General features: G+C 48.1%; 1 protein-coding gene and 1 long non-coding RNA gene across 2 annotated transcripts in view; one reads left to right on the forward strand and one right to left on the reverse strand.

Moving 5' to 3' along the window:
* Nucleotides 1-14,648, reverse strand: part of LOC134475233 (uncharacterized) — a 42,989-nt gene extending 28,341 nt beyond the window's left edge. The window contains exons 1-2 of the long non-coding RNA XR_010046265.1: nucleotides 14,077-14,648; nucleotides 9,218-9,316 (exon numbers count right to left, since the gene is read on the reverse strand). This is a non-coding gene — a long non-coding RNA (uncharacterized LOC134475233). The remainder of the gene's footprint in view (nucleotides 1-9,217; nucleotides 9,317-14,076) is intronic.
* Nucleotides 13,218-16,457, forward strand: Hmx3 (H6 family homeobox 3). Its single transcript, XM_003479823.4, has 2 exons — nucleotides 13,218-14,068; nucleotides 14,686-16,457. The coding sequence occupies exons 1-2, from the start codon at nucleotides 13,669-13,671 to the stop codon at nucleotides 15,357-15,359; spliced, it is 1,074 nt and encodes a 357-aa protein (XP_003479871.2). The 5' UTR covers nucleotides 13,218-13,668; the 3' UTR covers nucleotides 15,360-16,457.
* Nucleotides 16,458-19,521: the final 3,064 nt, after the last annotated feature.

Raw genomic sequence — 19,521 nt, forward strand, 5'->3', positions numbered from 1 at the left:
GGAAAAATTCTTTTTTTCCCATCATTCCTGGCCAGAACATGCCTGTGAACTGGGCTTGGCTGATCAGATGCTCCCTAAGAGGACTTCGTGTCTTGGCAGGGAGGTACAAAGACGTGAGAGAGGTTGTGCTCTCTCCAGCAGAGGCGGACTGGGCTGGGGGCCAGGCTGCCGATGACCTGTACTGGGGATTTAGCAGCAACTGTGTCTAACTGGACTTTGTGCTTTCTGCTACCTGGATTTATTTGGCTCTTGCTCTGTTTTGGAACCAGATCTCCAGGCTCCCCATCTCTTCAGTTTCCCAATGCCCTTCCTTCCACAGGATTTGTTTCAGCCACATCTCACTGCCACTTCTGTTGGAGTACACCATGAGCACTGTCGGCCCTGTGCCAAAGGGGTACAGGTGTTACTTCTGTAAAAACCCACAAGGCAGTGCTCTCTGTACCCACCCTGAGCCCACCACCACCATCACATTTCATGCGCCCAGAGCTCTCACACTCTGGGCAAAAACAGCTCCTCCACTTTGCTGTTTCATTCTCTGAATTCAAGAACCAAACCAGTCTGTGGGATGAGGAGAAATGGGGCAGATACCAGGCCAGTCTGTGGTTCTTCTCTCATCTCTGCATAGAGTACAAAGAAACAAAACAAAGCTCTTGCTTCTCCTTCTGCCCTAAGCAAAAGGCTTCATTTATATTAACTTACTATAAAAGAGCCCATTGGGTCACCTGTCTAAAATCCACTGCAAATCTAACTAGGAATATTCATATTACAAAAGTAATAATAGATATTCTGCACACATGTATAGCCTGGTTAGTCTGACAGTCAGAGCCTGAAGAGGGTTGAGTCTGTCAGGGAACAACCAGATTAACTTAGTCTAAACCATCAGTTGCATCATTAAGTGACTTTCCGAATAATTCCATTATTTTGATTTTGATTTTGATTAGAAATTTGATTAGAAATGGAAATTTAATTTCCATTATTTGTTGAAATAAATTTACAGCCATTTTGATCTTAGATTTCAAAGCAAATTGGCACTCTTATGTGTTTGTCTTGTCATTTATTAAAGATAGCATTAATATTTGATCCTCATCATCTTTCTTTTGCATGCTTTATTTCAGCTATACTTTGAAATTTTAAAATTATTTTTCTGGGCTAGGGGTTTAGCTCAGCAGCATAAGTGCCCACCTGGCAAGTTTGATCTCCAGTACCAAAAAACCCCAAAAGAATGTTTTTCTGATTACAAATATATTTGCTTATTATAGAGAACTGAAAAGTATACAAAAGTACAAAGACTAAAGTAAAATAACTATTATCCTATCATTTTAAAAACTATGAAACTTGTATTTCTCTCTGTCTCTGTCTGTCTCTTTCACTCTCTGCGTTTCTCTCTTTCTCTTTGTGGTACTAGAGAGATATAATTCAGGGCCTTATACATGGTAGGCAAATGCTGTACTACTGAGCTACACCTGTACTAGCTGATTCTACCTTTTTTTGGGCTTTTTATGTGTTAAATATTTTTGTAACAATTCATAAATCCTTTTCATACATTAAGGCCATTAACTGTATCACACTCATGACAAGGACTTTTTCCAAGTTTTTCAGTATTCATAGGCATCTTTTGGTTGGGAGATAAGCTTTTGAAAAGAACTAAGACTTCTGGTTTTCTAATCAAAGACAAAATTTCCTGACTTGATATACAGATACTCAATTTAAAGAATCTGTTTCTTGATGAAGAGTCTGCAGGCTTGAGTAACTATCTATGGTTCTTTCTTCATAAACTAATTTCTGAACAAAGACGATTCCTTCTGAACTAAAGATACTGAAAATGTGTGAGAGGCAGATAGCTCAGCCATACGTCCTGTCCTGCTTGGCCTCCTGTTTTGAGAACCTGCTGTGAGCATCCTTGTGATTTTTACTTCCTCTCCTCACCACCTTTGATGGCCACTGCTGCTGTGTGAAAGCCTTCCCTCCTCTCTTTGGTCTGTGCGCTCACAATACCTTTCTCCTGAGCACCACCCCAGTCTGCCCTAGTTTGGTGAACATTTGTCTATTATTTTTCACTCTTTCAAATATCTAATGACAGAATAAAAGAGACAACTCTGAGAGTCAGGCTGCCCTGGATTCAAATCCCAAATCTGCTCTGTGTTTGCTGTGTGACCTCAAGTGAGCCCTGGTTTCCTTATCTGTAAAGCAAGGATTAAAATCAGGGAGGTCAAATCCAACACATTCCTGGTTTATTCAGCAACTTCTCTTATGACTTTAGCTTTCTGAGTTTTTTCCCATCTCATTTGGAAGATTGGGGAAAAGATATACATTTCCTCATTCCTCTGTCCCATAGATCTTATTTCTCAGCTGGGTAACTCAGTACAACACTTACTGATTCAATTCGCATATTAAAAGCAAAGTTTTCTTGTGTTATTTAACAGTGACACATTTTTGGTATTTTTAAATAATGAAGAATGTGTGAACTATGCTTCTTCCCTTATTGCCAGCTGCTCCATTACTGTAAACTGTAAAATAACATTTTAGTGAGTAATACCCCTTCTTCAGGTCATACATCAAATACAAGTCATCTTCATTGTTTAACTGATGCTTTATTCCTCCCATTAAGATACGAGCAGAAATAAAGTTAATTTCTTATCCATAGACAAAATTTCATTTCAATCACATGTGTCAGTGGCAGCAATAAAACATCATTTAACCAATGAATTCCTGACAAATACGTGGCATTTGATGCATAATTACTCCTTTCAATCTCATTTTCCCCAGGGCCAAAGCTTTCTGGACCTTTTATGTTGCAGGTCTCATGTTCTAAAATAGACCAAGGGACTGGGCTCAGTAGCACACACCTGTAATCTTAGCTATACTTGGTGGGCTGAGGCAGGAGAATTTCAAGCTCAAGGTCCATTTAAGAGATTTAGTGAGATCCTGTCTCAAAATAAGAAATAATAAAAATGGGTTTGGGATATAAGTCAGTGGTAGACCTCCCCTGGGTTCTGTCTCTATCATCACGATTTTAATTAATTAAACAGACAGTGTGTTTCATACTCCTTCCCTCCAGGATAGGTGTCTTGAAGACACTCCATGAAGAAAAGCTGGGCTATCAGTAATCATGTAGTCACAAATCAGAGTCCTTGAAAACTGATCAGGAAACTGAGTTTTAAAACAAAACCTTGTAAAAAAAAAAAGGGGGGGGGGGCTGGGGTTTTAGTTCAGCGGCATAAGCGCCTGCCTTGCAAGCATGCAGTGAGTTCAATCCCTGGTACCAAAAACAAAACAAAACAAAACAAAACCTTGTGGGGCTGGGGATTTAGTTCAGCGGCATAAGCGCCTGCCTTGCAAGCAGGCAGTCGTGAGTTCAATCCCTCGTACCGATAAAAACGAAAAAGACAAAAAAAACCCAAAAAACAAAAAACAACCTTGTGTGACCCCTGAGCCTCACTATACCGGGGGTCAAGCAGAACCAGGGTTGGAACTCAAATCAGCATACCTTCCAGCACATGCAGGGGTAGGATTTGGGCTTAGTCCTTATACAGTGTGGGAAAGAAAGAGTAACTCAGGTGAAAGCCAGGAGGCACAGCACTGTATCTCAGGGAAGGGAAGCTTCCTGGGCAGCCTGGGTGGGCACCACGTACCTACTGAGAAGGCTGTGCACAGAAACCCCCTCTCCACTCCGGGCTCCCTTTGCTGCGTGATCTGATTCATGGCACAATCGTGACTGGGGTCCCCGTGTGCTGGGCTCCATGTGTGTAGTGGGAGACTGGCTGTGCGTTCCGTGCCACGAGAGATGCATAAACACGGTGATGTGAAAACATGGGGACACAAGGTAGGGGGCCTGCACCAGGAGCACACACTCAGTAAGGAGTGCAGTGTGGATTAAAATGTTTGAATGCAATGATTGCTTCTCCCAGAGGAGCAGCCCAGTGCCTGGGCTGGAGGCGGCACTGAATAAGTGAATGCACTGCCAGCCTTGAGCTGGGCTGGCGCCATGCGCTTGATGGCCCAGAGAATGTTAAATGTTTGGGGGCCTCTGCTGCCTCCTAGATCCCAGAGGTGCCTCCTTTTTCTGAAAAGGCCGTCACAATTGGACTCTGGTGTCTTGTAAAAGGTGGGTGGCGGAGGATGGAATGGGCTGAACCTAAAGTGTCATTTAAGGGGATATTTAACTTCCACTCCCTGTTTCTGAAGAGTAATTTTCTACAGAGACAGGAAGAATAATAGGAGGAACTTGGCTCATTTTGGCAAATTGCTCCAATTTTCCCACAATCTCAGCCCCCTGTAGCACCTGCCCCCACCTGTCTATTTGGGCCACTTAATGCCCTGGATTCAGACCTAATAGAGGCTGTTTGTTTGGCCCTGGCTCAAAGGCTAGACTTGTTTTCAGGACAGAAGCTGGAAGAAAAACCAATCTGGACATCTAAATCACAGCCAGGACTCATTACATAAATGATATATTTACACAATTGATTCCTTTTCTGCTGGGTAATTAATTCGGCATCGGAACTCAACGATTTAATTGTCATATGCTTTAACGGAAATGGTTACCACAAATTTTCAAAGACAAGGAGCAGATTGAGGAGAGGGCCTTCTTTTGTCCTCAGAGTGGGAGTAGCCCCCCTTATTTCTATATTGCCACCAAAAGGAAGGAACCCCAGTCTGAGAGTCCCTGACAGGCAAACACATCAGAACCAGCCTGTTGTAGTACAGGCCTATCTTACTAGGTTAGGCCCTTCAAGAGATAAAGGGGCTGGGAATGGAGAATTTAAGTCCAGAAGCAGAGACTGGGGCCTTGCTCCCACTGAAAAGGACTATGTAGTGCCTGGGGGTCCTCTGGATCCTGCTCACAACAGTTCTAGCCCCGTACCACACCAAGTGCTTCAGCAAAGAAGTAGCTGGGACTCTTCTGCAGGATTTCTGGAGTCACTGTGCCCATGTGGGCAGAAAGCTGAGAGTGCATGTCCCTTCTGGTGGCCTCTGAGCAAAGGCTACCCATGGAGTGGAGACATGAAAGAACCAGAGTCTGTGGCTCGCCCCCTGGAACCCCTTTGCTGAATCAGAGCTCATCCACTCTCTCAGAACCATGGTCACGGTTGCATCCTGCTTGGCTCCTTCTCCTTCCTTGATCCTTCTCAATCTTCCTAGGAACACTTTCTCAAACAAATCTGTGCAAATATGCTTGGGGAAACTGACCAAGAAGAACTACTGCCCAGGTGAGCGGCACTGGCAGCCTCTTCCCTCAGAGCCATCCTTTGTAAAGCAGATGAAATGGTAACACTGGTCCTACCTGGAACCAGTAGTTGGCATTTATGGAGGACGTGCCAGGAATCTTCTGTGCAGACACTTTCCACATATCATCTTATCGAATCCTCTCAGATCTCCAGGAAACAAGGAGTCACACTGTCCCCATTTGATAGATGGGGAAGTCGAAAAGCATAGTGGTTAATCACTTTGTCCTTATTCATGCAGCTGGTACAGTGGTCTGAATGTTTATGTCCCCTCCTCCTAAATTCTAACTCTCAATGACACGATAAAGAAGCTGGAGCCTTGGGCAAGAAATCAGGTCATGAGACCAGGGTTCCCATGAGTGAGATTTGTACCTGAAGAAGAAGACTGCAGAGAATTCTCTGTCTCTTTCCATCTTTCGAGGACAGAAGATGTAGGCCACATGGAGAGTGACATGGTAGGATATATCTCCCTCCCTTTCCTCCTTACTCTCTGTGTTCCCCTGCCACCATGATGTGTGCAGCTTTTCCTTCATTACACCCTCTACCACCCATCCAGCCTTAGAGTCAGCCAACTATGGACTGTAAATGTGAAACAAAATAAATTTGGATGTTGAGTACTGTGCCCCAGTGACAAGAAAGCAACTGAGATAGCTTCATCTTGTGAAAAACTTCTTTTCTCTTCTTTTCCTTTTTTTTTTTTAAATTACTTTGAGAAATGAACCCAGGACCTTGCACTTGCCAGGCAGGCACTGTATCACTGAGCTACATCTCGGGCATGAAAAGTTCTTGATAATTCAGCCTCCCCACTTCTCGTCCCTAGGATCATAGCAGAACCTCTAGCTTCCCATTGAAAATTCCTCCATGGTTCCCCATTGCCCAGGATCAGACCATGATAAGCATAAGAAACAGCTAAAAAGCTGGTTTCTCAGCTATTAGTGTAAAACAAAGTACTCCAAGCTTAGTGGTTTAAAAAGTCACACGCTTATACTTTCTGCAATTAGGAAACTGGGCAAGGCCTCACTGGGTGCCCCCAAATAATCAACACTCAGGTTAAGAAACAGAACACACCAGAACCCCACAATGCTACCCTGCTCATAGCCAGTCATCCCTTCACTTTCCACTTGGCTTCAGAGCGTGTTACAGGGCTACCATCCAGGTGTTAGACCAAGGGTTTCATTCTCATCTAAAGAGTTGATTGGGGAAGGACATGAGGCATTGAAAATGCTACACTAGGGCACAGTGGCTGAGAGATGGATTTTTAAATGACTTCTTTACTGAGACAACAGTCATGTACTGCACAGTCGCCCATTTAAAGTGCAAAAATCAATGGGTTTTAGCACAAAGTTGGACATCTATCACCACAACCAGTTTTAGAACCTCTTAATCACCTGTAACAAGAAATCCCATCACTGTTGGTGTTGCTGCTCATTCCTATTGCTCCAGCATTGACCAACTGCTTATCTCTTCTCTCCTTTCTCCTGTCCAAGTACTAATTAGACCTGATCCTGCTCAGACAACATTAGGCAAGGATGGAATTATGGTAGGCTCTTGTCTCCTTTCTGTCTCTCTGAAGTTGCCTATTCTGAACATGTCATGTAAATGAAATCACAATATATGTGATTTTTTTATGCCTCATTTCTTTCACTTCACATAATGTTTTCAGAGTTCATTCATGTTGTAGCGTGTATCAGTACTTAATCCTTTTTATTATTCAATACTATACTGTTGTATAGCTAGACCATGCTTTCCTCATCCATTCATAGGATATGGCATTTTTTAGGATTAGAATCCTGTTGAAACTTGATAAATCAAAAATTGATTTTTAAATGTAAACCAAGTGTATGGCTCCTCTACTAAAAAACTCTGCTGTCCTATATACAGTAGTGCAGATAAATTGCAGAGACATTTTCGGTTGAAGAGGCCAGACTCAGAAAAATTATATACTGGTGTGTTATTTATGTGATGTTGAAGAACCAGAAAAATTCATCTTTAATGCCAAAATCAAACCAGTGGATTCTTGGGATAGGGTTTTGGGAAATTGATTGCAGAGGGACAGAGAAAACTTTTAAGAAGTTAGAGGGATGCTCAGATATATGTTTTTATTCAAGATCATTGAACTGAATCCTTAAAACCTGTGGATTCTATTGCATAGTAAATTATAGTAAAATGAGTTGGTTATGTGGAAGTCATCATGCCAAAAGTGGAGTCATTTCTGTCAAACCATAACAAAATAGAGCCAGGAGGTCATGAAGAAGGAGCCCTCACACACTTATGCAGGTAACAGGAATTATCGAAAGAAATTCATGCATATGTGCCTGTAACAGCAACTGTATCAGGAGCTCTTCAAAAGTATAGTATGCCATGCAAGCCACAGAGCACAAGGACACTTCCCAGTAGCTGCCTCCACCAGCAAGCAACAAGTTATTTGTATGAATATCTGTTTTGAAATAACCCATGTGAACTTCTTTTTGTCTTTTAAAGTTTATTAGCCCCCAACCTTTTGGTTATACCGACTACCCACCAGAGCAATCTCAGATTCCAATGCCCTGCTATTCCTGAATCAACTCCTTCTTTGGAGAACTTGTCTTTCTATGTCACTATTTTAGGTTGACAATCATTTTTTTAACTCCTGCATAGGGTTTTTCCACCTCACTTAGTGTAAAGACAAACTTCCTACCAGGGCTTCCATGGTCCTATCAGGAACATCCCTTTACATCCCCTTACTTCTCTTAGTGGCCTCTAGTTGGATGACACCTCATTGGAGTTCCTGCCTAAGCCTTTGGTTCAAGCATTTCTGCTCTGCCCAATCTGAGTCTCTACTTAAACTTTTTTTCCTTAATGTTAAGCTTCACTTGATCTTCTAATTTAATGCTACAATATCCTCCCACCACAACATTCTTACTCTCCTTTAGGGTTTCCTGCAACACTTATCACCCCTCCACTAGAGTTTAAGTTCCTCAAGGGCAAGGATCCTATGCTCCCTGAGGCAAGTGAAGTTCCTGGAAGAGTGTCTGGCACATATTAGGTGTTCAACAAATATTTGTGACTATATTGTCGCTGGGTTCTTAGTATTCAGCAGGATTTGTTTCAGAAATCTCAGCCTTAGAGAAACTGAAGAACACTGTGTCCACAATAGAACCCTTGTGCAGTTTGTGGGGAGGTGGCAACCTCTTCTGAGTTGGAGTGTGGTGAGATCATCAGTTCTCAGGGACAGAGCCCGGGGAGGAGGATGAGTTCCAAGGGTGGCATCAGGAACCTTGTATAGTCCTTTCCTCGGGGAAAATCCCTTCCCAAATAAAGCACTTCCAACTGTGTTAATAATTTCATCCCGATGCACCCCATTGTTTTTCAGATGAGGAGGCTAGAACACATGGTCTTGACATAGGCCTCTGCAGATAATCAGCAGAAGCCCACAAAATATCCAGACACTCTGAGACAGCAAGAGTCAATGGAGCAAAATTTTAAGTTCTTTTCCCTTAAGGAAAACTCAGAAGACAGAAAACAACCTGGGAATAATTACATGTGGAAGATTTCTGGTTTAGAGAGAAAGACTTATGAAGAAGAAAAGAGAAAGCAGATGTAGGAGAACTACTTCAATTTATTATCTCAGAATAAGAAGTCCTCCTAGGACCATGTTAGCTTTCTCAAGGAACCCCTCCCCAAACAGATATTTGGCCTGTGGGTTCATCTTGAAGAGTGAATGAAGATTAAAAGTAACAATAGCCAGCGCTTATATAGCGCTTGCTATATGCTTGCACTGCCCTTCTGATGACACTATAATGCCAGACATGTGTCAGTAGTTGCTCCTGCTCCCCTTTGTCGTACTCTCATGCTTCATCTATGGGAATAATACTATTGCCTGCCTCCCCAGGGAAGAGTGCCTGGCATATAATGAGGATGCAATGACATTAGGAGAGATTACCTTTACATAGTTATTACCCTTACTCTCAGGGAAAGGTTAACCATTCGGCCACTGCAAGGACACTGAGACATACCTGTGATCATGGACAACATGGCTTTGACCCATCTCCAGGGTCACATGGTCACATTCTCAGGGTCACATTCATTAGTCAGAGAGGTCTCCAGCAGCATTCCTGTTGATATCAAAAAAGGCACGTAAGAGCTTTCCAGGAAATGGAAAGAACACATAGTCTAGGGCCTAATTTCCCCAGGACCACAGTTGTGGGCTTAAGTCCTTGCTGCCTATAAATCAAGGACCCGCAGGCCAGGAGAATGAGGTGGTAAAATGTGACCATCAGGACCAGGGCAAACTGTGGCTGTGCTAATTGTGAGGGCCTCCAATCTTGGTCCGTGCAGGTTTGGTTAAAAGCCTAAATAATCCTCTGCCTCTCACACAAACCATCACTACCACCACTATGAGTTGTCCTAGTAAGCTGTTTCAAGATGGACCCAAAGCTAGCTTCAGAGGAAAGCAGCCTCTTTCAGGCACAGTAGTTAAGAATACAGACATGCTCCCCTTGGAGAATTCCCTACTGACTGTATTAATTCAAATGCACATGTGTGTTGTGTGTGGTGGGCTTAGGGGTGGAGGATGTCATTGTTAAGCATTCTTTTCTTGGTGTGAAGTGGGGTGTTAATCATTACTGTTCTCCAGGCCCCTTGTTCTCTTGGCCCCTCCTCCAAGGGGTGTGTGTGATGTGGAGCTTCTGCTTTGCACAGCCCTTCTACCTTGGGGCATCCCACACCATACTCCCCAGTATCCTATTTTTGGATTTTCTTCAGGTTTTATAAAATGTACCATCAAAAGACCTCAGATTTTCATTAAACTTAAAAAAAAAAAAAAAAAAAAACTGCTCCCGGGTATCATCAGGCTATCTGAAGGTCCCCTCCCCATCAAGTGGGTCAATCCTTTGCAGCGGGACTGGAAATCCACTTACCCACCCTCCACCTAATTCGGGCATTAGCACAAGTGGTTACTGAGCATTCACTTGTGGTCCCACTGTGTGCTGAGCACTGGAAAGGCAAATAAGGCAGCCTGCTCTCTCTCGTCGCGCTGGGATCATTCTTAGCGCTCACATTTGTCCCGCAGTCAGGACTAGCACCTAAAGGGACTGCTGCAAGAAACCCACAGAATGGGCTCTAAAATGAGGGTGTGGGTGGGTGGGAGGAGTTGGGGCAGGGATCACCTGTAGTGGCCACGTAAAGATCAACAGAAATATGCAGTCTGTTTCACCCTCTGCCTCTCCCAGAATCCAGAGCAGGAAAAACGGGGAGAGGCATCGTTTCATAACTTCAGCACAGAAGGAAAAGGCTTAATGGACTTTAAAGCCCTAAACCCTACCTATGTTCAGGGCTGTATTTTCCAGCCACACCTGGAGGTTTGGCTTAGAGATGTCCCATAGAGGGCGCTGTTTGCTGGGCTTCGGATGGAGCCCTGGGCAGGATAAAGCAGAAGTCACATCCCTCGCCAGAGGGCGAGTCAACCGCTGCGTTCGAGCTCAGGGCTCAACATACGAGTTTTCTGAAAGCGAAAGGAAAGATCTGCTGTACAAACGCTGCTCTCCACGCCCAGCATGCCAAACTCATCAAATGATGGGCTGAGGATACTACCACCTAAAAGTCCCATCCCTGGTCAAAATGTGCGCGCGCACAAGTGCGCTCACCGGCACATCGGCGCACCACTTCCGAGACACTGTTGGGCGATAAAAGAAAAGTGAGGGTCGGGAGGTCTCGCGGCAAGGGTTAGGGACGGCTGTCCTTTACCTTTCTTTTGCAGGGGAGGTTCCTTTCCCGTCTGACTCTAGTTTTGGAGTTGTGGTCAGCCGTTAGCCCACCTACCCAGACAGAATTCACATCCTTTTCAGGAATCTCTACTGTGAACTTCTGGAGATGGGTGGATGGGAAGTTGCTTTTTATTTTTGTTTTCTGGTGCTACGGATAGAATCCAGGGTTTGCACTTACTAGGTAAGTGTTCTACCATTAAGCTAAATCCTCAGCCTTTCGGGGAGACAGAAGCTTTTCCATTTCAGTTTAAAGGCCGCTTCTGTGCATCAGAACTTAAGCAAGTTTGCGCGCGCGTCTGACAGCAGAGCTCCCACAGCACGCCCGCAGGGGTCTCTCCTGGAGGCCTTTCACCACCTGGTGCGCAGTGTGAACGGCACCCCGCGCGGAGCTGCATGCATTGAGCTGTCTCTGCGGTCAGGCAAAGACTGGTGTGCAGCACCGTTTGTGTGACCTTGGCCCGGTCTCCTTTCCTGTACAACTGTCTCCATCTAAAAACGTCCATTGCGAGACCTACCCTGCTTGAATTTCAGCGCTGTAATTGGTTTCCACTGGGATTTTGGATGGTGTACATTCTATAAAACCCTATAAAGAACTTGAAGGAATAATAATGTTTATGGAAGCGCCATTTATGAGGCTTCCAGATTATTAAGCAAAAGTAGGATTCACTACCGAAGGTGAATGTTTGCAGAACCATTAAACGCGACAGCCGAGGTTTGGTTGAAATTCTGACACCTCGGCGCTGAAAAATAAAACACATCTACTTTTCACTTGGGAACCCAAAACGGTGGCGCCTGCCAATGTAGAACAGCCTTGAATAAGGCAAAGCTCGGCATAAGGGAAAGAAAGTGCTGGAGAAATGAAGAGACTTTGAAAAGGTGTACGGGAAGCTTCACCTGGGGCAGTTTGCCACCTTTTTCTGGCCAGAGAGCTATCTCGGAAAAAGACCTCCCCCCAAAATAATTCTGATTTATTTGACAGTTAAATCTGGAGTCTAGGGGACAGGGATTTAACTCAGTAGCATAAGCGCCTGCCTGACAAGCGCTAGGTCATGAGTTCAATCCCTGGTACACACACCAAAAAAAATCTGGAGTGTAGAAACGGCTGTTTCTCGGACTTCTCTTGGGACCCAGGAGCTGTTTTTTAAGACTGTGTAATCGAGTGACCTTCCACCTAGCTAGCTGTTCCTCGGGGGGCCCGGCGTGGCTCTCCCGAGGCTTACAAGCTCTTGAGGCGCGCTGCAAATGTCCCTCCCACTACCGTGCGACTGAGGAAGGTACGCCTCTACGCCTGCCGGTTCACTCTCCCACCCCCACCTTTTTTTTTTTTTTTTTTTTTTTTTTTTTACGCGTTAGGCAGCTCTAAACTCAGCAGGAGAGACTTCTTAGAATAAAGTGCTGTCTTCAGGATCGCAGGCTGGAGTTGATCCTTGAGGCTTGGGCGCCGCATCCAAAGCCCAGAGAAGAGTCCATACGAGGGTAGCCATCGGTGCCAAGACGCGGCTACCCCAGCGGCCCCACCGAGCGACTCGAGGGTGTCCGCCCTTTCTGTGAGCTCACTCGGGTGCGCAGAGACGCACACCCACCCTTGCTCCCGGGAAGGCTCCCTCTTCGGTTTACCAGGGCCAAAGGCCAAGGCTACGCGGATTCCTGAGCCCGCGGACACAGTGTAGACTCTTTACCCTATTCCCTTTTAGTCGGCTAGACGGTGGATGGGGAACCCAAATTCCTCTCTTCTTGGCCGCGCCCTTTTTAGCAGGTTTTAGGAGAGATACTGAGACCATCGGATCCCAAAGGGTAGGAAAGTGCCGAGTTCGTCACGGGCCGGCTCTACTGTGGCGTGGGGGCAACGGGCCCCAGCCAAGCCCTTGGGGGAGGGGACGGCAGCTGCCAGCGCGGATAACCCCCAAGTGACCCGGGCGGGCCTAGCCCGCCCCTTCCTCCTCCCGCGGGGTTGGCGGCGGGAAGCGGGTCTCGGAGCCGCAGCAGCGAGACCGAGGCTCTGGCTCCGGGTTCGCGGCTGTCGGTACGCTCCGGCCGGCCGGGGGCGCCGCCGGCCCCGGGTGCCTCATGGTCTCCTGCGCTCGGAGGAGCGCTCCGAGTGTCTCCTTAGCGAGAACCAATATCCTTTTGTGCTAATAGGTTTGTCCTCATTTGCTGCCTAATTGGACTATATAAAGCCAATAACAGGCGGGCTCTTATAGCCCGAAGCCAAAGCGCCAAAATCGGAGGGAAAGAGGGGGTGGGGTGGCGGAGGCGGCTGCTGGGCCGGGGCTCGGCTGCGCCTTCGTCTGCCTAATCCCATTTGCCATTGTACGCGCCCAATCGCTGTATACTCTCCGCATTTAACTTGGATGACATTTTGATTTCATCATTAGCATCCGGCGCCGGATTGACGCAGCCCCGAGCCGGGGACTGCTCTTGCTGCCTCCTCCCCGGGAGCGCAGCCGCCGCCGAGCCGCCTCGCTCCCTCCGAGCCGCGGCCAGGTCGCTCCCCGCCCCTCGGAACCCCTCCCCCCATGCGAGCCCGCCCCGGCCGGTCCTCACCCCGCCCTCCCGCGGCTCGGTTTGCGCCCGGGGCGGCCCCCGACTTTGCGCCCCATAGTTGAGTCCCGTTTATGTTCTGATTTCCGGCCGTTCGCCGGCTCCCCCGGCCGCCTGCCTGTCCCGCTCGCTCCCTCCCGGGACCCGGAGGAGAGGGGACCATGCCGGAGCCTGGGCCGGAAGCTGCGGGCACCGCCAGCGCTCAGCCCCCGCCGCCACCGCCACCCTTGCCTCCGGCGCCCAAGGAGTCCCCGTTCTCCATCAAGAACCTACTCAACGGAGACCACCACCGGCCGCCCCCGAAGCCTCAACCGCCCCCTCGGACTCTCTTCGCGCCAGCCTCGGCAGCCGCTGCCGCTGCCGCCGCTGCCGCTGCAGCCAAGGGGGCCCTGGAGGGCGCCGCGGGCTTCGCGCTCTCGCAGGTGGGCGACCTGGCTTTCCCTCGCTTTGAGATCCCAACGCAGAGGTTTGCCCTGCCTGCGCACTACCTGGAGCGCTCCCCGGCCTGGTGGTACCCCTACACCCTGACCCCCGCCGGCGGCCACCTCCCGCGACCTGAAGGTACCGACCTCTCTTTGAACTTTCGTTCTCTTCTCCCCCGCGCGCCGTCCTGTCCCCGCGCGGCGCTGTTTCCACCGCAGATCTGGGATCCCCACTCCCGCAAACCCGATGTTGGGCCAACTTCTTCCGGCCCTCGGCCTGCATCTCCTGCCAGCGCGGTCGCTTGCGCTGTCCGGGAATCCAATCCCACTTGGTGAGAAAAGAGGCGGAGTTGGAGACCCGGGCGCCGGGCGCTTCCCGGGAAAAGCGGCCTCAGGCACGAAGGGGGTGGCTTCTGACAGCCAGGGCTGGGAGCGCTGCCTGGAAGGAGGGGTTGACTCAGGCCGACCCAGGCGGCCGGCCAAGCTTTCCGCGGCCCCCTGCAAGGGGAGCTTTGGGAAGGGAAGGGGCGGCCGCGCGGCTACCATCTCTTCCAAAGTGTTCGGGAGGAGGGGATCCCAGGATTCGGCGCCCCTACCCCAGACCAGCCGGGCTGCAAGAGGCCCGCGAGAGTGGTCAGGCCTCAGGGCCCAGGGCCTGGAGGCCGGTGCGGGTTGAGCATGCTGCCTCCAGGCTCCGGGCCCCGCTCAAGCTGTGTCTGTGTGCGTGTGTGTGCGTCCGTCTGTCTGTCTCCCCAGCCTCGGAGAAGACACTCCTGCGAGACTCCTCCCCCGCCTCAGGCACTGACCGCGACTCCCCGGAACCCCTGCTCAAGGCTGACCCCGACCATAAGGAGCTGGACTCTAAGAGCCCGGACGAGATCATTTTGGAAGAGAGCGACTCGGAGGAAGGCAAGAAGGAGGGCGAGGCGGCGCCGGGTGCGGCCGGGGCGAGCGTAGGGGCGGCGTCCGCGACGCCGGGCTACGAGGACTGGAAGAAGGGCGCCGAGAGTCCCGAGAAGAAGCCCGCGTGTCGCAAGAAGAAGACGCGCACGGTCTTCTCGCGCAGCCAGGTCTTCCAGCTCGAGTCCACTTTCGACATGAAGCGCTACCTGAGCAGCTCCGAGCGCGCCGGGCTGGCCGCCTCGCTGCACCTCACGGAGACGCAGGTCAAGATCTGGTTCCAGAATCGCCGCAACAAGTGGAAGCGGCAGCTGGCCGCGGAGCTGGAGGCGGCCAACCTGAGCCACGCCGCGGCGCAGCGCATCGTCCGCGTGCCCATCCTCTACCACGAGAACTCGGCAGCCGAGGGCGCGGCGGCTGCCGCTGCAGGGGCCCCGGTGCCGGTCAGCCAGCCGCTGCTCACCTTCCCGCACCCTGTCTACTACTCGCACCCCGTGGTCTCTTCCGTGCCGCTGCTACGGCCGGTCTGAGGCCCGAGAGGGGAGGTGAAGGGAGTTCCCGGGCACCTTCCCGGATCCCGGAGGAGACTGGGCCGGGCGGAGGGTGCGGAAATGTTCTGCGGCCTTGGGAACCGGGCTTCGCACACTGCCTGGCCCCCTCCCCAATCGGTAGCATTTTGTAAGTATTTGCAATGCATTTTCGTGCAATTCATCCCTAATGGATTTGAGGCGCTTCTCCTCTTGTTTCTGATTTTGGTTACTAAGAGAAAGCAAGAAAATGATAACATATCCAGGTCAAATATTTTGGCTGAAAGCTTTTGTGAAATGTGCAGCCCTATCCCTAAATTTGCATTGCGCTGTGACTTTTTGGTTTTCTTTTTATAGAAGAAAAGTAAGCGCAAAATCTGAGTCCCTTTAGTTTACTCACTTTCTGTAGAATATCCAGAATCCAGAGGGAAAGGATTCATAGGGTAGTACGATTTCTGGATTTCAGGGTGTGGTTCTTCCTCCCCACCCCTAACCAGTTACCTCTCTGGTTTTCAGAATTCGAGCAGCCTCTCAGAGGAATCCTGTTTTGGGCCTCTTTTCTCTCCGGGAAAAGTCTGGCAATTAACCTCTTCATCTGTCTCACTTTGTGAGCGAATAATTCTCTAATTGTTTAAAGGGAAAAGTTAAAACATCAAAAATCAGGACTCTGAAAATGGAAACAGTTCTACATCTGTCGGATTTGAGTGGTCTTATTTATTAGTAGCATATATTTGGGGGATTTCACTTATCAGTAAATTATTAACATTACTATTATTAGTTTGTTTCCTGTTTTTGAGAGAATGGTTTCAATATTTTAAAAAAAACTGTATCTTTGATCCTCTCCCCTACATTTTTATTCTGCAGTATCTATTTTTGTTTTGATCTGTGCAATATTGTACAAAATTTCTTGAGAGCCCTGCTCCTTTCTTCAGGAGGAAAGAACTTTTTGGCAGTGTAATCACAGATACTTGTGTAGAAAGAGAAAAATTAAATAGAGAAAAAGGGGGAAGGAAGAAAACAAGGATAGGTAGCAATGCTCAAAGGAGTTAAATATACTGGAGCGCTTTAAGTGAAGGACAATCAATTTAGGAGAATTTTAATTTATTTGATAAATGTACAGATTTCTTGTAAAATTTACCCTCAAGTCTGCAGGGCTTTGGGCTCTGCTGTCTGATCTGTTTTCTTTCTGTCTGCTACACCTGTTGGTCTGGAGTAGTTTGTTTCCCCTAATCTCTCTTTCCTCTGCCAGGATCAGTCCCTTTTTAAGAAAAAGAAAAAAACACTTCACAAAATATTGTTACACTTAATGTTGTCATGAAATTTAATTAAAAAGAAAAGAAAAACGAAGCCTTTCCTGTTGCCAGAGTGTGTAACTTTGTGTAATTCTTCCCAGAGCAGGTATCCTCTCACCACTTTTCCATCTGGCTCTCTGGTTGTCTCTGTGCTTAAGTCTGACCTAGATGCACACCCCTATAATTCAGCAGGCAGCAGAGACAGAGGCGGCTTTGTTTGTGAGGAGGGCTGCACTCTCCCCTGTATCTTCCAAGGTTTGAAACGCCCTGGGAGCAGGGAAGACTGAGAGGCAGAAGTAAAGATCTAGTCGTACCTAGTTTTCCAACAGTGAGCAAAGCAACAGCCGCTTTAGAGACATCTGTTATTTCTGAGCTTAGGGCTGCAGCCTCACGATCTGTTCCTAAGACATGATTACTTTAAGAAGAGTTTCTGGGTAGGGCGGCATTAAGATACCTGGCTAGGAACGCAGGTGGTTCCAGTTGCCCACAGGAAAGTGTTAGAGGAAAGAAGCCAGTAAGCTGAGTTTAGCTGCAGCAGGAGACAGATCATCAAGACTAGCTGGGAAAGGCCTGGCCTGGAGAGGGCAGCCTCCGGGAAAGCCATCTACCTCTCTGGACTGGGACTACTATTTGTACCTCGGGGATGCTTTCGTGGTACTTGAGGGAGTTTCTGCTGCCGGAGCTGTCCCCGGGCACTGTCCAAATGTGTTAGATGCTAGAAAACTGAAACCACCTGGCTGCATCTGTGGCAACGGAGAGGACCCTGTTCCTTTCTGGTTAGGATATCTCTGTCCATCATCTCTGTCCATCGATACCCAACACTTTGAGGGCAGCCTTTCTGAGTCTCCACGTCCAGGCCAACCCCGGGAAGCACGCCGTTCATTGCTTCCAGGCGCCCAGCCACCACTGTCTTGGTGCGCAGCCTGAGAGGAAAGGCGCGCTGCGACCTCCTGGAAGAGCCAGTCCGCCCGCAAAAGTGCAAGGGCTCCCCGGGGCCAAACCAGCGTGCCACCAGCCTTCAAACTGGGGATGTCCGTGCACCACCCGTGCAGTGCACTTTGAAGCTTGGGAGCCGAAAGGGGGAGACGTGGAAGGCAAAGGCCCGGAAGCTTCCAGAGGGAAATACACCGCCAGAAGATGCCGCTGGAGAGCGCCTTTCTGCGCTCTCTCCTTTCTCCTGGTGCGCTGCCAGGCACCTCAAATCCAGTCGCTACAGTTGATTCAAATGCGGCCCAAGTGTTGAGTATCGTTTTTCTGCTGATGAAAAACCGCCCCCCCCCCGCAATGAACCAGCATGCTTATTCACGACAAAGTTTTAGTCGGGGTTCCAGTGAAGATAGATTTCCCTTTATTTTCTTCTGGTTTGGAATAAAAACGAGGGCATGTGTCTAAAATGAAAAATAAACAGAAATTCAGGGTCAAATATGTTGTTCCTTGTGTTACCTGCAAACACAGTGATGCCTTTTACTGTTGGCAATACTAACTGTAGGACAGGCCAGTAACAACTCATTAAAAATAATGTTGCAATAGCAAACACGTGCTTAGATTTTACAGTCAGAACACGATGTTATCAAACGCCAAGAAAACACTTCTGTATTTGTTTGGATTCTAGAAAACGGTTCTTGACTGATCTGGTCTTTACAAAGTCAAGAAGTAACTGGTTCTTTGCAAGTACAGTTTATGCTTTGCCCTGCTCGGAGCTGCCCTCCCACTGAGGAGCTTCCCTGCCCTGGGCCCATTGGTCTATACCCAGAGCCAAGATAACACCTTAAGGGAGGATATTATAGCCTGGAGATAGGCTGTGTAAGCCTAGGAACCTACTCAAGTGGGAAACCTCCACTTCCCTCTCACTGATTTGAGTCCTTGTATTGCTGCCACTGCAAGAGTGGAACCAGGGTGCAGGGATGAGGAATACAAAAGCCTCTCTGAGCAGGAAACATCCTAGGCTGCACTACAGATTTTTCTGTCAGGAGAGTCCAGTTGATGAAACTGTCATCTCTGGAGAACTGGCTGTATTATCTAGAAAACCTCTGCAAAGATTTGCTGGAACCACTCATCAAAAAAAGGGACTTTCTAAAATTTCTCCTGAACATTCCATAGGGGAACTCAGTGCAGTCTTTTCTGGGACATTGTGTGGACAGCCCCATTTTGTTATTTTACTTTTCCTGCAGATTGTAGAACTCTCTCTCTCTCTCTCTCTCTCTCTCTCTCTCTCTCTCTCTCTTACCTTCAGATCCTTCTGAATCTGTACCCCAGTTAATCTTCATCAATACAGATTATTTGTTACACATCTGAATCCTTTCTACATCGCCCACAAGTAAACAATGTAGGATGTGTTCATACTTGACATAAACATTCAGCACATACATGCACTCCCTCTATACTTCCAGACAGACACATAGCAGGGAGATTCTAGTACTGACACATAAGAATTTAGCATCGTTGAGATGATTAAAGCACAGATGCAGTTACACACTGTTTCTGGCCAACTGGTTTTCTCCAGTGGCCCCAGGTGAAGGCAAACTGCACAGAATCCTAGAAATCAATGGGCAGGGAGTGGAGTAGTCTCCCCACACTGCAGCACAAGCCTGAAAACCTCAGAACAAGTTTATCTTCATTGCCTCCTCACAAGTCACTTGGTCAAACCAGCTGAGCTAACACTCATCGTCCTCTAGCTTTCATACTCCTAAGAGCCAAAGCCTTACTCTGTGATGTCCCTATGGTGTCCAGCTCTGCTGCTCTGAGCATCTTCTGAGCACCTCAGAGTGCCTCCAGGCCCTGGGAGACCAAGGAGCCGGTGTTTGAACTGTTTCTGTTGGCAACACAGATGTATTTCTTTTATTTGGTAGTAAATAGAGTGGTTGTGTGTACAT

This window comes from Cavia porcellus, unplaced genomic scaffold, assembly GCF_034190915.1.
Source record: "Cavia porcellus strain 051 isolate PalLab524CR breed Dunkin Hartley unplaced genomic scaffold, mCavPor4.1 scaffold_2, whole genome shotgun sequence".
NCBI classification, from domain to species: Eukaryota; Metazoa; Chordata; class Mammalia; order Rodentia; family Caviidae; genus Cavia; species Cavia porcellus.

What these genes read in the sequence shown, in the direction of transcription:
- Hmx3 (XM_003479823.4), top strand. Translation starts at nt 13,669, where the DNA reads ATGCCGGAGCCTGGGCCGGAAGCTGCGGGCACCGCCAGCGCTCAGCCC. An exon ending in CCACCTCCCGCGACCTGAAG is followed by an intron (nt 14,069 to 14,685) that starts GTACCGACCTCT and finishes CTGTCTCCCCAG; the next exon opens with CCTCGGAGAAGACACTCCTG.